This window comes from Cricetulus griseus (assembly GCF_003668045.3).
Source record: "Cricetulus griseus strain 17A/GY chromosome 1 unlocalized genomic scaffold, alternate assembly CriGri-PICRH-1.0 chr1_0, whole genome shotgun sequence".
NCBI classification, from domain to species: domain Eukaryota; kingdom Metazoa; phylum Chordata; class Mammalia; order Rodentia; family Cricetidae; genus Cricetulus; species Cricetulus griseus.
Window position 1 is genome coordinate 10,332,627 of NW_023276806.1, and position 20,050 is coordinate 10,352,676.

General features: G+C 40.9%; 1 protein-coding gene across 12 annotated transcripts in view; it reads left to right on the forward strand.

Moving 5' to 3' along the window:
• Positions 1–20,050, forward strand: part of Adgrl2 (adhesion G protein-coupled receptor L2) — a 173,034-nt gene that overhangs the window by 88,617 nt on the left and 64,367 nt on the right. For all 12 annotated transcript variants that reach the window (XM_035451260.1, XM_035451258.1, XM_027395941.2 and 9 more), the window contains exon 3: positions 8,140–8,353. In XM_035451260.1, the coding sequence (XP_035307151.1) occupies positions 8,140–8,353 (214 nt within the window). The remainder of the gene's footprint in view (positions 1–8,139; positions 8,354–20,050) is intronic.

Genomic DNA, 20,050 nt, shown 5'->3' on the forward strand with positions numbered 1-20,050 from the left:
GCTAACTCTTTAGTTAGCTTTTAGGTAGCTGGAAACAGAAATGTGGCGAATGTTTTATGTCCTTGAAAAGAAAGGAGTGGGTCACTTGTTTTGCCTTTATGTAATTAATGACTGCAAGGGTTGACTGACTTTGATCTCCAGCTGCTGATCCTTCAGTAGGCTTAGTGGGCAGAGAGTGAGTTTGATGAAGACCCTCTTCTCTGAGGAGATACCTCCCTCTATGTCAGTTCCCCAGACACAGGTCCATAGCATGTTGATTCAGGTGTGTTCCTGTTGTCCATGAGAAAACTAGGACACAGTAGGTGCAGTGTGAATATCTATGACTGAGGTCAGCCTTTCCTTTCTGGTTGTCAAGAATTGTTGGATTTGTTTTTGTTTTTGTTTGAATTCTTTTTCCTTTGTTTTTGAGGCAGGGTTTCAGGTAGCCTAGGCTGACCTCAAACTGAGGTGCAGCTGAGCGTGGCTTTGAACTTCTGATTCTCCTGCTGCTTCCATTGCTGGGCATATACCACAGTACCTACATTATGAGGTCCTGGGTGGAAGGAATCTACCAACCAAACTACAGGCTATGGCAACTCCATAATACTGAGAGCTTTAATAAAGAGACTTAATTTGAAATCCATTGGCAATGTTTCTGAAGCCGACTGGAATTAAGGAAGTCTGCCTTTGTGAACTTTGGGGAAGTGATGGTTGCATGCTGAGACTCTTGAAAACACCTCTTCCTGTGGCTTATGTTATTTTTGTAGACATCCTTGCTGGGAGCTTTTCCTTTAAAGTTCAGGATTAAACCTGTCATGTTTTGTACCGTAAACTGCCGTGTTTTAATGACACTTGTGTGAATTATTACTCAATGGTGGATAATTTGGAAGTTTTTAAGAGAGAGGGATCAATTTCTTTCTAATAAGTGCTGTAATCCCAGGTGTTTTGAAGGAGTCCTATTGAATTCTTTTCTGAGAATGTTGAGGGGGTTTTCGAAGTGCTACTGTTTAACCTGACAGCTGGAGGGGTTCCCGCACTTTGACCTTGGCACTTTGACCTTGAACCATCCAGGTGTCACCAGGATTAGTGACACTTCACAGAGATCAGGGATTTTGCCCTGTGTTGTTTATGTCATTAGATTTTCTGGTTTTTCATTATACATTTATTCATTTTAGGTTTTGTTTTTGAGACAGGGTTTCTCTGTCCTCACAGAGATCCGCATGCCTCTGCCTCCCGAGTGCTGGGACTAAAGGCGTGCACCACCACAGGCTTATTTTATGTTCTTAAAAAATATGATTCCAAAGATAATTATAGCATTTTTAGATTTAAATTGATTTTACTTCTATCTAAAATAAGCCACTTGATTCTAAACCCAAATGACACAAAAAGCTAAGGCAGGGAGGGCATGGGCCATGAAAACAAGGCCATAGGTGAGAGGTTTTATATACAACATACTTCAAAGGCATTATATGTATGTCAATGGATACAAAACCTTGGTGTCTCAGTTTGATAGATACTCCTCTTTTAAATGCATATGTATTCATATCCCGTGTGTGTGTGTGTGTGTGTGTGTGTGTGTGTGTGTGTGTGTGTGTGTGTGTGTATGCCATGCGTGCCTTAGAGGTCAGAGAACAGCATTTGGAGATAGAGGATACTTTTATGAGTCAGTTAACTCTCTCTTTCTGACAAGTGGGTCCCAGACTTTGAACTCAGGACTTCAGGTTTCTCAACAAGTTCCTTTACCAATGAGCCATCTCACCAGGCCAGCTAAATTTATTTTTAACATTGGAGCAGTCAAGAGACTGATACAGTATTGAGCTCCCACAAACCTACCTGAAACCATGTCTCTAACATCCTGCCTTTGAGCATTAGAAGCTTTATTATGCACTTGAGGTTTTTAAAATTGTGTTCCACTGACACCGTGAATATGCAGAGGGAAACGGAACTGCTGAACCATTAGTGAACTAATTTCTCTTGGAACCTTGCTCTTAGCACTCTTTCATTTCAGGAAAGAGTCCTCATTAGCATATGTAAATGGAAGTAATTCAGAGATTTCATAGGCCAGCACTAGTAATAAATGGTGGCCCGAGTTAATGTCTCAGTGCTACTTGAAGTCACAGCCCTGGTTCCATGGAGGTCCCTGATAATCAAAAGCCACTGTTCTTACTAGGACCCGAAGACAGCATGAGCAATGCCATCCATGACAGGGGTTAGCTCAGAGTAATTAAGAATATCAGTACCAGAGAAGTTGAGATTTTTATATTCTAGCTATTATGAACCCCGTTTATAGGCATGATTCCTTCAGAAATGTGTACAAGACTGAATGGAGACGAGGAAGAATGGCAAGTGCTTGTTATCACTCTTCAAGCCCAGTGATGGGTTATTTGTTGACAAAGCACCGTAGTATCTTGCAAAGATGCTCATGAAGGGGGTGACAAACGGGGGAGGGGAGTGGCATTCCAGTTCTGACCTCGCAGGGTCCCATCATGGCAACAGGCCTGCTACTGGGAGCTGCCTCCTAAATGCAGATGCTTTCAGACCCAAGTCCCCGCACCTGTTACCCAGAGGTCTTTACTCCAATTACTAGCCTAAAGCAGGGAGAGCTATTGCTCGGCATCTTATAGCTTGGGGGAAGAAACTGCCTTTGCAGAATCATTTGTTCCGAGAAGAGAAACAGAGCAAAACAGTTCATTTCACTCTGAGCGCCGCTCTTCGGCAGTACCCACATTTACGCAGCGCCAAGATGCAATATTGATTTTTCCCCTCACAGAAGCCTCCCACCAGTTCTTTCTTCAATTGTCAGCATTGCGAGATGGATTGTATTACACTTTGCTGGTTGGAATGCTTTTTTGTTTTTGTTTTTTTTTTGGGGGGGAGGTCGGGTGGGTATTGAAATAAAAACAAATTGCAAGTCCAGCAAGGAATGAACCTAGTAACTGTGTGGCTACAGGGCTTTAGTGTAGGGATTTCATGATGCTGCATGTGTGGTCATTTCACTGAGGACTTGACCACCACACACAGTTTTGTTTTCTCCTGCTGCTTGCCCCCAAGCCTGACAGCACGCCGTAACCATGCCCTCCATAGGGGGACCTACTGCTGATGGGTGTCATGATGGGGAGAGTCAGGAAACCAACCTGGCAGAGCATCCATCCAGCATGTGGAATGGGGGGAACTTAAATCCTATTTAGCCTCTGTTTATTCCTCTGCAAAACAGTGACCTTAATAGTTCCCATCAATAAGGGTGCTTGAAGGATCGTTAGCCACTAAACATTTGAGATATCTTCAGAGGGGTTTCTGACAGTGTCGAGATAAAATTGTCAGCAGTGACCGTTTGGGGCTGTGGAAGTGAACCGAAGCCAGACAGCCAATGGTGAGCATTTGTTTGTGAAAATTTGCTGAACTTCTGCCAGGAACAGTAGGAACCACAGCCCTCTAGCCTGAAGCCTCCTCTTCCTCCCACCTCTTTCCTTACTGCTTCCTGGTAGCATATTTTCAGGGCAACACCACAGTGTTCCTATTAAGCTGTGGCTTTGCTGTCAGGTAGACTTGACTGGAGTTGAGGGCAGAAACCACAGTCCAGCGCTGCTGTTGTTTGTCAGTGAAAGTACCAGTGAGAGTGCCACTAGGTCCCTAGCTCCATTTGATTGTGCTGGAGGACAGCACAAGCATACATACTCAAATGTCCAGTAGGCAAATCCTGGGAACAGTAGGGGCTGTATCTTTTCCATGCATGCTTGACTAGCTAGGAAGAGCAATGAGAAAGAGAGGGAGGAGAGACTTGGCAGGAAGGACTCTTCAAGGCTGAGGAGAGGACTTGGCAGGAAGGAATCTTGGAGGCTGACTTCAGAAGGTCTCAGTGGTGTTTTCTCCCCCTCAGACCAGCAGAGTGTGGAGACATTCCTTAGGGCTCCTAGCTTCTATGCACCATTTGTGCTCAGTCATTGGTTGACTAGTAAGTTACACACAGAGATGGGTAATCTCTAGCAATCCAGGCTGAGAAACTAGAGCAATGAGCAGAGATAAGGTAAGGCACACAAAGGAAGAGTCAGGGCTATAGAGCTGTGCCAGGCCCAAAAGAAAGTACAGCAGGGGCAGCAGCCAGGGGGACAAAAAGCTAAATTCAGAGTTGCCAACAGGATATTGTCTACAAGGCACAGTTTTCAACAACAGTTTGAGATACGCAAATAAGAAAGTTGACCCATACTCAGGAGAAAACACATACAGAAGCCGCCTTAGATAGAGGCCCAGATGATAGATTGAGCTGGTAAACATTTCAAAGCAGCTATTACGGATATGTTCAAAGATTAGAATAAAACCATATTAGAGAATTAAGAGGAATTATGATGACAGAGAGTTAACAAATACACGGTCTCAGTAGAGAAATAAAACTATTTTTAAAAGACCTCAGAGACAGTTCTTGGCACATCTTCGCTCTATCACCGTTGTAAGTAAATTAGTGTTTTCCTCTACAAACACACACGTCACAGCTTCATGTGCTCCAGGATTCTAACTCCGTGGGTCTGGAGAAGAGCTGCAAGCTGTGTCCTCTTAGTTCTTACCATGACTCTTTTGGCATGGTCACATTCAGTGATCAAGGATCCATATTCTAGAATGGCCACTTGTGAATAAAAATGACTTTATGAGAGGTAAGAAGTGATATTAAGAGATGAAAGCCACACCCATGATGATTTTGTCTGTGAGTCAGGAACAAAAAGGGGTACCTATTTCTGTTTTTCCCAGGAGTATGATTTTGTCATTCATTGTCTTTGCTTAATGAAAACCCCGAGTTTTATTGAAGATGTTCTAACTTCCTGTGACCTTACATGGCAAGTGTCAGAGGTCAACATTCACTCAAGTTTATGGGAGCAATGTGAAGTGACTAAAGAAGGCACACATCACCATTTCTTAAAGATGGTCATAGTGTTTTCTGTAACTGACATCTGTGTGTTTTCTCCCTCCCCATTAAGTCTGGTTAAAATAGCGAATCCAGAGAGGATCTCTCCTGCGACAAGGGAACCCTGTCTAGTTCAAAAGACACTTTGGAGAATTTTCTTGATCTGCCTTGTCCCAACACACTGCATCCAATGCCCGATGTCCATACCTTAAGAAGTAGAGTGAACGCTATATTAGTTGTGAGTCACTGGGGAAAAAAATGTTGAAACATCACGCAAGTGGTTAAAAGGATATTTGTTTTGACTCATAACCTGGGAAAATGTTACACCATTTTTAACTAGTTTTATTTGTTCAGAAAAGGAAGTGAGAACTTAGAAAAATGCAGGGCTTTATTGGCTCAAGTTTTCAAGTCAGACAGACAGACAGACAGACAGACAGACAGACACACACACACACACACACACACACACACACACACACATTTAAGTGTCCATTGTTATTTTCATGTGGATGCATCTCATCGTTATCTGCACACAGTGTCAGTCTGTGTACATACAATTCCACAAGGGCCATCTTCTTTATGATTCTGGACCTGTCATTGAAGCTGTGTCTGTACAAGGTAGCAGAATTGTGATGAAGAACCTTATCGGAGTCTAGCAGGTAGATGTGTGTGAAAGATGAGCACCATGTGTGACCAGTGAGCATGCTGGTAAAGACAAAGCTCAATGGAAACAGTGAAGAGCCAGAACTTGGCAAAGAGATGATTTATGATCTGAAACAATGGGCATTGTAGCTTTAGGCAAACAGTATTTGCTGTAGCAAACTCCTAGGTTCTTTGCAAAGGGAACACAAGAACCCTCGTCTGCTTCCTTCTGCGGATCCCACACTGGGCATCTCCTAAATTATCAAAGAATGTTGATCATCCCTTCCTTCACTTGACTATTTTGGGTGACTCTGATGGAGGCTGTAAAATTTCCCCTGTGGTAACAAAACAGCAAGATGCTGAGCTACATGGTGACTCTTCAAGTAGCTTTCACAAGCAGAAGAAAATTCACTCAGATCTATGCCTACACTCCTGCACACTGACAAAAACCAAAACTAAAGGGCACAACCTGGAAATTACAGAGCTTTGTAATCAATTCTGTGGTTTTTTTTTTTTTTTGACAAAATAGTACCAAGTGTGAACTATGCTCCAAGCCAGTCTTTTAATAGCGTGTTCTAATATGCCTAAGATTTTCTAATAATATGATTTATTCCATTTTATTATGGAATTATAATTACAAATCACCTCTGCCTTTAAAGTGTATTGCACTGTAAAATTTTATTGATGTCACTTGTTTGAATTTGCACATTGCTTCCCCAGAAACAAATAAGAGCTTCTGAAGCCGCACAAGCAGTATTAGTTAAGTTGCTTCCTAAATACAGGACCAGAAAAGACGTCAAATGTGTCTGACCTTGTAGCGGAAGAAATACCTTTTATACATTTTACCATGCAACCATTCTGTCTTGTTCAAATCGCCAAGCTTTATGTCCATGCTTCATCCTTGTTAATTGCACATATCTCCTCGGTGTTCAGTGTTCTCATATCGTTATGGACCTTAGGGGGACCTCAAAAGGTTTGGGGGTTGCCATAGCTCCTGAAATGTTTATGTTCTAGGTTACATAATTATTTTCTTCCCTCTGGACTCTGGAGAATTGCTTTTGTGCCGATCTATGAGTACCCTTTTGTAGGATGAGACACCTCTTAGAAGGCTTTGAATTAGTGAGGACATTGTGCGGTACAGATAAAGAAGGGGTTGTTACCGCCGTGTGCTGACCCAGACACACCCCACACTCTGGGCGAAAGTTTATAATTTGAAGCAGTTTTTTTCTGCCTCTTTCAGGGTTTTACCTGCAATTGAACTATAGGGGGTGAGGTATAGCCAGGTAACACAGAGTAATTAAAACAGTAGAGGTTAGATAGTAAGGCAGGCTAAGCACAGTGGTTCACACCTTTAACCCCACCACTCAAGGGAGCTCAAGGCTAGCCTCGGTTGGCCAGCAAGTTACAGACCAGCCAGAGCTACAGAGTGAGACCTTGTCTCCAAAACAAATAAACAAACATGAAGCTTTAACATTATTAAAGGAATGTTGTAGACAGGGACAAGCAAGGAAATGGACATGCGACTTCAGGCAGCACCTGAGAGGCTGTTGCTATGGTGACTCATCCCATGGTAGCTCACCACATTGGTGCAGCTAGAGACCCTTGTCTTTCTCCATCACATGTCGTCAGTCTTTCGGTTTCTCTGTTTCTGATCTTTTGTCCATGCTCTATTACTAATTCATGGGATCTCTGGTTTGGGACTTTGACCTAGATGAGGCTGGACAGGTGGGTCAGAGGAGGGTCTTTGTCACACAAGCCTAATGACTTGAGTTAAACTCTAGAACCCACATAAGGTGGAAGGAGAGAGCAACTACAGAAAGTTGTCACCTGACCACCTCTCTTGTGCCCATAGTGCAGATAATCATGTACCCCAGCACGGACATGACTTCTGTTTCACTCAAGATTCTTTTCTAGCACATGGACCAGTTGTATCAGGTGCAGTTCATATGGCTCTCTTTGGTGGCCTTCATTGAAATGGGTTGCCTCAGTGCTGTCTCCTGTCAGTGATGGCACTTTTCAAAGCAGTGTCTATGAATGAGAAAGTGTTGCTGTGCCCTAATATCTATTATTGTTGTGACTATCGTAGTTATTTGAGGAAGAGTTTCTAATGTAAAGTAGTTTTATGATCATGATTCTGGCAGTAATTAAGAATGGGACACTAAGGAGGATGTAAGGCAGTTTTACTTTTGTACACTTGTGACAATTCTTCCTTGACACTTGTGGCAATTCTTCTTTTGTACACTTGTGACAATTCTTCCTTGTTTAGATATTTGTAGAACTTTTCAAGTGTTTGTGAAGTCAACTAAATTTGTCATTTTTATTTGAAATTACCTAACAAAAGACATTGAGTTGTGTTTATACTAGATTATGGAGAAAATGACTTTTAAAGGTGATTTTAAATGTCTAATAAGGATGATGAGTCCAGATAAAGATGCATAAAAGAACCTCTCAGTAACCTTTAGAATGAGAATTAAGAATAAATTAGTTAATTAAGAATAAACACATGGATTCCTGACATCTCTTGACTCTAATGAATCATGTCTCTTGAAGATGCCTTATAGAAATAATCTATATAATACTTGAGTTAAGCCTTGACTTTCTGTTTTAATTTTCTTTACTTTTAGGCTTCAGCAGAGCAGCCTTACCATTCGGGTTAGTCAGACGAGAACTATCCTGTGAAGGGTATTCTATAGACCTGCGATGTCCAGGCAGTGATGTCATCATGATTGAGAGTGCTAACTATGGTCGGACAGACGACAAGATCTGTGATGCGGACCCCTTTCAGATGGAGAACACAGACTGTTACCTCCCTGATGCCTTCAAAATCATGACTCAGAGGTAGATATGTGTGTACACATGCCCTGTGTTAGGTTCTGTGTCCAGCAGTTAAAGTTAGTGTCATTTCCAAAGTGAACAGATTCTGCCTACAGCTAAGCTTGTGAATGAAACTGTTAGATTTTTATTCACCAATGTTAGTATCTACATTATATTATGTTTTCTGCAATGTTTAAATCTGCATATCATCTTAATATAAATGGCAGAATATGCAGGAATCTAGAAAACAAACTTTTATTTCATATGCCATAAAATACAAAGAAGGGAGATTTCAAATCCAAGCTTGTTTCTCAGGACTCCAGAAATTTGAGGTATTTTTTTTAATTATAAAGAATGCTTATATATGTGGAACTTGGTCAGTAATTGCTCCTTACTATTATTTTGTTTTAAATGAGTTTTTATGGCAGTTATTTTCTCATCAAAATTGAATGGAAAGTGCAGTGTTTCCATGTAATCCCACTCTGTGTGTGTGTGTGTGTGTGTGTGTGTGTGTGTGCGCGCGCGCGCGCGCGCGCGCGCGTGCATGCATGCACTCGAGTGCCTGTAGATTTTGGTGTACTTGTGTTTTCAGCTTATGTTGGTAAATGCCCAGGAGTGTAACTATTGGGGTGTATGCTAGAAGTCCATGCACATTTATGAGAAACCTCCATTTGGGTTTGGTGTAGCTTACCCGTAAATCCCAGCACTTAGCAGGCCGAGGCCGGAGGATTGTGAGTTTTAGGCCGTTCTAAATCCTGTCCCCTACCAATCTTCTCCTCACCCACCTCTCTAAAGGTATGGGGGGTGAGAGGCTGGGGGCTGGGAACTCTACAAAGTGTCTTCGATTTAAGATTTTCCTTCCTTACAATCAAAGAAAGGGCGAGATTGTTGCCCCACACTTTCCCTGGCATTTAGTGTTGACAGTGTTTGAATGTTGGCCATTTTATAAGCATCTCCTTGTTTTGGTTTGTAACTCCTTAATGATGCACAATGTGGAACTTCTTCCCACATGCTCATTGCTTTCCCTGTGTGTTCCTTGAGAGAGTGCCTATTAGTTCTTGGACCCCCCCCTCCCCTTCCATAACTCAAGCCTCTTGTTTAGTTTTAAGAATTCTTTGTACATTTACAGTGGAAACTACTTTCCCAGTTACGTCATTTGTAAATGTTTCCAACATATAACTGGCTTTTGTTCTGTGCTCCTGGTCCTTAACCGTAAAAGCCACAACAGAAAAAGGACAGATGCAGTATTAGAAGCATCTAGCTAAGTGTAGTCCTGTGTGTCCTCTTAGGATTGGAGATGAAATCCTTCCAAACACCTATATGACCTGCGATGTCTGTGTGAACACCTTTACGTTTACCTAGCCATGGCTGCAGGAAAGGTTAGGGGTTTGGAGCGGTGCTGCCCATGTATCAGATGGGCTGAAAATGAGATGCAGTGTGTGTTTCTGAATGAGGACATCTGCCCTCTTCAAACAGTACCTAGATAGTTAAGGTGACCTTAGTCTGATAAGGGTCCTGTCTGTAATTCAAGCATGCCTCCCCCTTCATTACTTTGTGCATTGCTCAAGATGATTCTGAGGATAAGGCAAAAGGCAGAAATATATTTTCTTTGCAATTTGTAATTGAGTAAATAACTTTTGTTCACAATTTGGAAAATTAAAGATCAAGGCAATATAAAATGTGATGCCACTGAGTGTTCAATGCACTATGATTTGTGTGTTTGTTAAGTGTGCACATCATTGTAGATTGGTCTTCAACCACATGTAAAGTTGTAAAGCATTGTAATTCAGTCTGCAGGAGTAGAAAAGGCATTTGCGCAGATGTGGCAGAAAACCTGGATACTTGTGTTAGAGCGCAATCTGAGAACATCTGCCTCGTTGAATTTGAGCATTGTTAATTCTCCCCGCTACTAAGTCCCAGTTGATCAGTGACACAAAGTAGATAGATCTCTTCAGCATAGCATGGTCATGCACCCCAATAAACCCATCCTAAACTTCAAAATTTCTAACCAGTTTCATGCCTCATGGATGGAGGCCGTTTACCACTGTAACCACACAGCTAGATAGGAGCGGGGGAATGCCGCTGTTCATTGTGAGGGAGGGTCTGCATATCTCAAGTCAAGGAAAAGATCAAAATTTGAGTTTTGCAAACGTGTATACTTTTGCACCATGGTGAGGTTGAAGGAAACCCTAAAGTGAGCCTTGTAAGTCAAGGTGAGCCTACATTAGACACAAGGCACGAGGTCTTGACACCGTGTTTTTAAAACTTTGGAATTCATGGCAGGTCTGTGAACATTCACACACACACACACACACACACAGACAGCACACACACACACACACACACACACACACACACACACACAGACACACACACACACACAGACACACACACACACAGACACACACACACACACACAGACACACACACACAGACACAGACACACAGACACACAGACACAGACACAGACACACTCACACACACACAGACACACACACACAGACACAGACACACTCACACACACACACAACACAGACACACACACACACACACAGACACACACACAGACACACACACACAGAGACACAGACACAGACACACTCACACACACACACAGACACACACACACAGACACAGACACAGACACACACACACACAGACACAGACACAGACACACACACACACAGACACAGACACACACACAGACACAGACACACAAACAGACACAGACACACACACACACACACACAGACATACACACATACACACACACACAGTCTGTTGTCATTGCAACCAGCTATTTCAGCAGTCGCTCAGTTCCAGCACTGTTTTGTCCAGAGGTCTCCATTATTTAGAAAGTTGCAAGTATACTAAATGGACACCTAAGGGTCACATAATTTAACGTCATTGTTACTTTTAAATCTTGTTGAAGATCTTTACAGTCATTGTTTTCCCTACCCTCTCCTGCTTCCATTTGTCCAGGACACAATATCATAATGAAATTTCTAACTTGATTAGCAGATCACCCAGAAGAAGAACAAGCTTTCTGTGTGGGGCCAGGACAAACACAGTGGAGCCATGTGATATGACAGTATTAAAAGGACACGAGGGATGAAGGAAAGAAATGCATACACTACTCCTTAACTGTCCATGCCTTAAGAATATGTATTTTTAATAGGGTGGACTGGGATGGAATGTATTGGTATATTTCTATTGGCAGCCATTATAGGTAGATTTTCTTTCTTTTTTTTTTTTAAAGATTTTATTTATTTATTTATTATGTATACAACATTCTGCTTCCATGTATATCTGCACACCAGAAGAGGGCACCAGATCTCATTATAGATGGTTGTGAGCCACCATGTGGTTGCTGGGATTTGAACTCAGGACCTCTGGAAGAGCAGCTGGTGCTCTTAACCTCTGAGCCATCTCTCCAGCCCACAGATTTTCAAATATGGAAACTGGCTAGCTAGAACTTTTTGAGACACCAGAGAACATCACCAAAGTTATCAGAATGGTCTAATTTTAGTTCTTAAAGAATTAATATTAGGGATCTGAGACACCGTCTTGGTTGGGTAAATAGTGCTTGATAAAGATACTTGTGTTTAAAGCCCAAATCCCAGATGAGGTGTGTAAGATTAGAAGTCTCGCCTTTGCACAGATCTGCTGTTTAATGTTCTTCTTCATCTGGTAAAATGAGTTCTCCTATTTGAGTATCCATTAGAGAAAATCTGGATCAAACAGAGGTGCTACCATGGTACCACAAAGAGAACATGCTACCACATGGAATTTCTTTGTGACAGAGTTGCAGTCAAAGCATACTTCTGTTGAAAACACTGTGAGCTTGTCCCTTGGCTATGTCCAGGATACATGTAAAATAATGAGTTCTGTGTCTTTACTTCTATCTTATCTCCCCAATAAGCCTTCCACACCCATAAAAATAATCTGAACATCTTTGCTTCCAATTCTTCCAGCTGAGAGACCCTAAGCCCAGAGGATGTTTTGCACATGTTGTTTCGAGTTTGGGGGACTGTCTGTTGTCTGAGCCCGGCATACATCATGGCACATTAGGAACTAATCATTTCTCCTTTCCTCTTGCTGATCCATTTGTTCAGTGAGAGTCCTAAGAAGTGAGACATCCGGAAGCAGGCCAGGGAGGACCAGAAAGGGAAGAAGTTATTATGGGTGATTACCTGTTTTCACAGAGCTAATAACGCAGTGAAAGGCAGTTTGGAGTTAATGCAAAGAGTGTCTGGAAGCTCTGATTTAGGGCGTTGGATAATGCTGCTGTTCCTTGCTTGCCAGACATGCACACGTGTACACACACTTAGTACACAGAAAATATCCACCACACATGTCAAACTTACTGTTCTTGCATAGGTGAACTTCACTACAGATGTAAAAAGCATGAAAGATAAAATATGAACTTATTTCTATCGATTATAAGTTCGAAAGGACTCCTTTTTTGTTGCTGTAGTACTTTATAAGGACTTGGAGATTGAGAAGACTTAAATTTGGGGAATGGATGTTGTTGACCTGTCTGCTACTATTGTCAGATCTTCAAATGATATATGGGATATTAGCATAAGTAGATGAAGAATTCCAAAAAGAGCAGCTGAAGCCCCATTTTATACTGTAGTGTTCTTATGGTTTATAATTATTTAATCAGCAGAATGACAATTTGAACATAAACACTGTATTGAAAAGGGGAAGACAAGATTGAGATGATTTCAAAAACATTTTCATGGTGGAAGCTTGTAAGTACCCCATTCATTGTGTGTCAGGATTTAAATCATGAGGAAATGTCATATTTGACTGGTGTAGCTGGAAAGAACCATAAGAAAGCCAAGGAAGTAGTGTTTTTGCAGCTGGATTCTCAGTGAATAATCATTTTGCACATAGAACCAGTTTACTCTGAAAACACAAAGCCTCAAGTAGTTTACTGAATTTTTCCTTCTCTAAGCTCTCAAAAAGTGAGGCATTGAATAGTGTAGCAAAGAAAGATATTTTCATTTCTTTAACAGAGAAATTTCTTTTTGGAAAGCCCAAATAGAAATACTAGAAATTCTCCATTGAGTTGCAAAGCTATCTTTTTTGCATATGGTGAGGTACACAGATAATTCACTGCAACTGCATGCCAGAACTTTCATTCCTGCTTTCCACCATTACCACCTCATCAGTTAAGAGTCAGGTAACTGGGTTTCCATCCCAGGTAATGAAAGTAAAATTACTGTTACTGTACTTCCTATTTCCTACTCATTTAAAAGAGTAAACAGTACCCATAGTAATGACAATGAGTAATGTCCATTTCGTATGCTTGTCTTTAAAATACTCTGAGTAGTTCATCCTGAAAAGGTTGACTTAAATTCTCTTCTCAAGACAATTTGTTTATACTTGAATAGATTATTGGACAGTTACCATTGCAGATAATGGTAATCTTTGAAAATAATTGTGGGGACACTTTCACATCAGTTACAACTCTTTTAAGTCAGTAACATAAAGATTTCTGCTCTACTCTGAAGCTTTGGTCAATAAGCAAATTGCAGTTTTTCGGGAGGTTCTGGATCTGTCTGACACTTGAGAGCAGCCACTCGGCATAGTAACCCTCAAGGTGCAGCCTTATCTGTGCGTTCAGGTGCCGCTGCTAGGAAGACTGTGCTGTGTTCTCACTCTACTGCCTGACAGAGCAATTGTCAGGTACCCTCTGTTGGAGAACTGCTAGGCTGTGGTGTCTCTTTAAATAGAGTTGTTGAATACCAGGTTGTCAACACACCCTGCAGCGGCAGGAAGGAGGCCCTCTCCCTCCACCAAGTTCATCACACTTGGTGAATCAGCAGCAGCTTTCCTTGTGGACCGCACATTTCCATTGCTGCATGCAGATTCTTCCCATGTGTTTCTTAAATCTGACTATATGCTGCCATTCCTTCCTCCTTTAAGTATTGAGAGCCTTTGAGAAAGGGAGAGCTACTGGACACAGAGGCTAAAGCCACCGATTCTGTGTTGAATGGTTAATTTCTTAGTGAAATTTGTTTTTACATCTTTTTGTGGTTGGTTTTGTTATTCTGGGCCAAGGTTTGGCTGTGTATCCCTGGCTCACTTCAAGTCCTAATACTGCTCCAACCCCCGACCGTGTACTTGAATTACAAGCTCTGACTCATCACACCTGGAGATGGAAGTTTATTTTTCAGTAATTTTGAAGTTCCATTCTGCTATTTAAAGTTGATAAACTTATTTTCAAATATACTGATAGATGTCAATTGTACATGAACTATTTAAACAAAGGAGAATGCATGTGGACACACATACACACAACCCATTACTATAAGAAGTGATAAATACCAAAGCTCAGACGTTAGCCAGAAGAATCCATTAAAATGCAACCAGGCTTGTGGCAGACTTCATGATTTTGGATTTCTGTTGGCTTGTAGGCTCCTTGGCATAAAATTCTCTTGGCCTTTATATTGATAAATCAGTCTTCGTAAAGAGGCCCTGTGTCCATCCATGTCAGAGCTCTAGGAAGTTTTGTTTTTTGTTTTTTTTTTTAATTTAATTAGATTTACTGTATCTCCTTACAGACAACAGTAAGCTTTATACATACCTTTCTCAGACCTTGAGGGCTCTTCCATGCTAACTGTATTTCATAGCAGTAAACTTAGCTCCATCTGTTCTCATCTGAGTTGATGTTTTGAGGGATTGGGGTGTTGCTACGCTTTATCAGTGTAAGCGCTTGCTAGCTGGGGTTACTCATGTTCTCCCGTAGGATCCAAGCCTGCAGCCTCTAAGAAACTGCATTCATCCTATATGCAGCTTATCCCAAATGCTTTTGTCTACCCGTGGTGTCAGGTTTATCAACCTTTTATCCATTAGGATGGAATGCATATGGGGAAAAATAAATAGCTTAGAAGCTACGGGCTTGCCATTTCTTTGTGAAATATACTGTTTATTTTCTGTGTCTTGGTGGTGGGTTTTTACAAATTCTCTTGTTCTTGGCCGAATTTGTTTATAGACAACTATTTGAAATTACCTGTTTGTCTATAGGTTTGAGAGTTGCTAATATAGATTCTTGAATCTTAGTATGTAGCCATTACAGCGCTAAGTGGTGTGTCTAATTGGACACATGCTTTGTATGTTTCTTACTGATGGGCATGTAAACTAAAGAACTCATTACCGAAAGGGGACATTATTGGAAAAACAAAACGACACAAAATGAACCATCTGAAACATTCACAGTTGTTGTGTGCGAAGGACTAATAAATTATAAAATAACTTATAATGTAAGCCATCTAAATGGAGGAAGAGGAAGCAATAGTCATATCAGAGCTTCTACACTGCAGGGACTTGGGGTACCCCTGAAATGTTTGTGAAGCACTCTCTTACTAGATTGCATTAGTGAAGAGTCCCTGTCTACATTTTTGTTTTCGTGGACACTGTTTCATATATAGGGTTTGTCCCTTTCCAGTTGTGTTCCTTGTTTGGCTGATGAGCTGTCTTTTTTCCCTGAAGACAATGTGTTTACTGCTTTTCTTGTGAATGAGGGTAGCTGGGTGAAACTTAGACTTGCATGAGTACTTTACAATCTTCCATTTACTTTTGATCTTGGACAGAGTGGGTGACAATAAACGAAATCGGGGTTTTCTTGGAGGGTGGACCATTGTTGTTTGATTAACTGTGTATGATGTATGTAAACCGTCCTCTCTCAGGCTCCTGAACGCAATCACAGGTGTACTACCACCCACCGTGGAGCTTAACTGAGCCGTTAATCTGAAATGGTTACAAATAAAGAAAATTTGAAATGAATTAAAAGCTCTGGTAACCACCACCAAGTAAGCACACAGAATAGACATTCAAACTTAGTTGCAAAGAACAGTGAGATTGCCAGGCAGTGGTGGCTCACGCCTTTAATCCAAGCACTTGGGAGCTGGAGGCAGGAGAATCTCTGTGAGTTCAAGGACAGGTTGGTCTACAGAGTGAGTTTCAGGACTGTCAGGGCTACACAGAGAAACCCTGTCTGGGAAAAGGAGGTGGGGTGTTTTAGAGTTAGCAATTCAGATTCAGATTTGGCTTTTTCTTCTGTCTTCTGTTTGGCTACCGTCCACCCCTTGCCCCCGCCCCATAGATCCATACTGCTGGAGTGTGATGGAATAAGAATTTCTACCAATTCTCTACCTCTATGTTGTACAACTTTATTTATAATCAAGAATACAATGCTTGTATACACTGGCACTTTGGAGTTTGCTGTAAAGTGAATAATAAGCCAATATTATTTCAGGTAAATTGATAATTTTACATTGATAATTTTATTACCCTTATACATTTAATGAAATTTTGTATCAAAATTTGAACACACACACACACACACACACACACACACACACACCCACACCCACGATAATGTCCTTATTCCTTTGTTGTTATTTTGGTTGTGGTTGGCTTATTTGTTGTTGTTGTTTTGAGACAGGATTTCACTGGGTACCCCTTGCTGGTCTGGAGCTTTCTGTATAGACCAGGCTGGCCTTGAAGTCACAGAGATCTGCCTGCCTCACCTGCCCACGTGCTGGGACTAAAGTGTGCACCACTACCTTAAACCTGCCCTGGGTCTGTATTTCATTTTCTGATTAGCAGTTTACTAGTCAGCATTTATTGATGAATTCTTACTAAATACAGAAAGCTAGCTCTTTGGTTTGTTTAGAGCATTTTAAGCCATCAAAAATCATGGCTCCCCCAACTTTCTAGAAATTATATACTAGATTTGTTAACATACTGGCTATAATAGTAAGAGCAAAATCATGCCAATATTAATGTTCTAGTCTGCACACTGACTCAGGAAAGTTAATGTGAAGAATGAGTTTTCCTGTGGCCTTTTGCTAATACATCTTTAGCTGTCATGCAGATTTTAACGACCCATCCTTCTTACCTTACTCTGCCTTTCTTTAAATATATTATAGCAATTTAAATTTAGTGCTGTTTGCTATTCTGCAGTTAATTTTAGGGCTAATAATATGTTTCATATGTTTCTAAGAGAAATATCATTATGAAAAGAAAGCAAAAGAGAAGAGATTTTGTTGCCCCTGAATATTGGTGTATTCCATATAAGCCGAACAAGGGTAGTAAACACAAGACATCTCTGACATATGCCACCAAAGTACGTGGATTTAGGATTTACTTAACACACTGCCTACATGTGTTAATCAGACTTATGACTATGATGGATACCTGAAAGAAAGATTTTAGGGCTCAGCATGTTCAAGGTTTCAGTATAAACTCACCTGTCTCTGTTACTTTGGTCCTGATGTGGGTCAGAGAACCATGGTAGAAGGGGTGGGCTGCAGGGGAGGCCATGCTTCTCCTGCACACTGCAGAATGTACCACATTCCACCACTCTTTCGATTCCATTCTCCCACTTGTCTGTTTTGCTTCCCGTCCTTTGTGGTGGGTGAAAGGCAGCTGCGCTCATTTGGAGATCTTGTTAATGGAAGCTCAGTTTGTGATAAGTTCGGTCTGGATTTGTTGTATTTTTATGTCATTTGAAGTTTTGCTGAAGAAATTGGCTGTGGAAAATATTCATGTTACACGCTATATGCTTTATAGCAATCCTAGCATAAATGTGGCAGGCCGTACCACAATTTAAATGTTTCCCATGGCACCTAATACAGGGGGAAAGGGAACAGGAATAACATTCATGGTGTATCAAGCAAGATTTGTGCAAAATTCTGTCAGTCATTAAATATGCGAGATATTAAGCTCGGTTCAGCTTTCATATATTACCCCCTAAGTGTTCCTGGTTGGAGTACAGATTACATAGGGCACCTGCCAAGTGCAGTAGGTAAGATTATTAATGTGCCATGTAAAGTTTGGGGGAAGAAGCTGAAAAATTTAAAACTCCCATAGTTCAATTTATTTAAAGGAACTTAGTTAAATGGCAGTAAAAATGTTTATTCATTCAGTGAAAGTGTTGATATAGAATAACCCATTTCTACAGTTGATGCTAAATACTTAATTTAAAACGTCATACATAAGAGAGATGGAAATCAGTCAGTTTTAAACTAAATGAGAAGTAAATTTTAAGCAAATGAGATTGATAGACATTGTTTTTCGTTCTCCTCCCCTTTTCTACCCATTCGGAGATAATACCGTCACCAGGATCTACTAATAGCCTATGTGTCAAGAAATGTGTTTTAAGTTACATGTCTTTAGTAGTGGTTTCAATATAATCTCTAATCAACAGATCTTTCAAAAGATGCGTTTCCCTGCCTCTCATTACCTTTGGAACTTGCTAGAACCCTGAATCCAGAGAAGACAAGAAAATGTATACTGACTTTAAAAGCCTATTTTCTTGTTTGATGAGCTTGTCCCACACATTGTTACATCCTGATCCAGCCCTAAGATCATTGCATCATTCATTTCTGGAACCACATAGGTGTTGTTATAGGAAGAAGGTCACAAGTTTTAAGGAGACATATAGACAGGTGTGTGAAGGGTGATGGCTTACTGTCATGACTAATATGTGACAACTCAAGATATTTGTGTGTACACTTCCATTTATTTCAACCCTTGATCAACAGGCCTTTATTAAGCCGCAATGATTACTGAATGTGAAATGTAACCAAGATTATTTTTTATTCAAATATAATTTAAATATTCATCAAAGTGAAGTTATGCTTAAGACTGACAGAGTCTATTAACATCAAAAAATATAATTAACTGCATTGGGTATCATGAAGTAGAGTTAGCCAAATAGCCGAGAGGTCTAATTGCTCTAGAGTTTGAGAAGCGATGGTTTTATTTTATGCTGTATCTGAGGAATTAATAGTAGTGTGGTTTCCTATGTGGGCCAATTAAAAGCTGCCTGTTAAGGTTCATTGCTCTATAGGAAACCCATTGACTATCACTTAGTAAACAGGATTGACATGTCAGTGTGTACAAGAAGATAAAATAGAATAAAATCCCTGAAAATGAGATGTACTGAAAATGGTTCATAGACGTGTGTCTTGTCACAGTTATGCAGGTGCTGGGCAACTCTGTGGTTTCCCTTTCCTGGTGCCCAGAGTCACCCTGTGGGAGGATTCACAGCTGATCCCCTCACAAAACCCTCCTGGGGTTTGGGGATCATAATCCTTCCCCCTCCGAGGCAGCTGTTACTTAGAGCCAGAGGACAGAGGCAGGGCTGAGCCTCCTCATCCTTCACAGTAACTCCCCAGCTCCTCACCCAGACAGATGGTTTCGTCCTGCAGGAGTTCGGCTTCTCACTCTGCCCAAAGTGTTTCTGTCTTGGCTTTCCTGGCAGAGTTCAGAGATTTCCCAGTAAGTCTCGTAGAGATCTCTATCTCAAATTTCACTTTCTGTGTTGCTCAACCAAAGGAGAGTGCTGATATTAATTATAAAACAAATCCTTCAAGGATACTGGTTATGTATGTTTTAAGTATGGCAGTTAAGTTTTAAAACTAAGTATTTTCAAAACAAAAGACAGAGAAAATTGCCCAGTTCAAGTCTAAAAATGGTGGTTTTCATCCTTGTTATGTCACCCCTGTCTTTAATGAAAGTAGCATTTTGACCTTTGTGTATCCAGTAAGCTTTTTGGCTGCATACAAAAAGAAGTCGTTCCTCATTGAACCTGGAAGATTTCTCAAGCTGAGGCTACAAAGATTCAAGAGTGGTTAGGCATCCTAATGGCATTTTGACACTAATGACATTGCTGAAATAGAAACCTTTAAGATTCCCCCA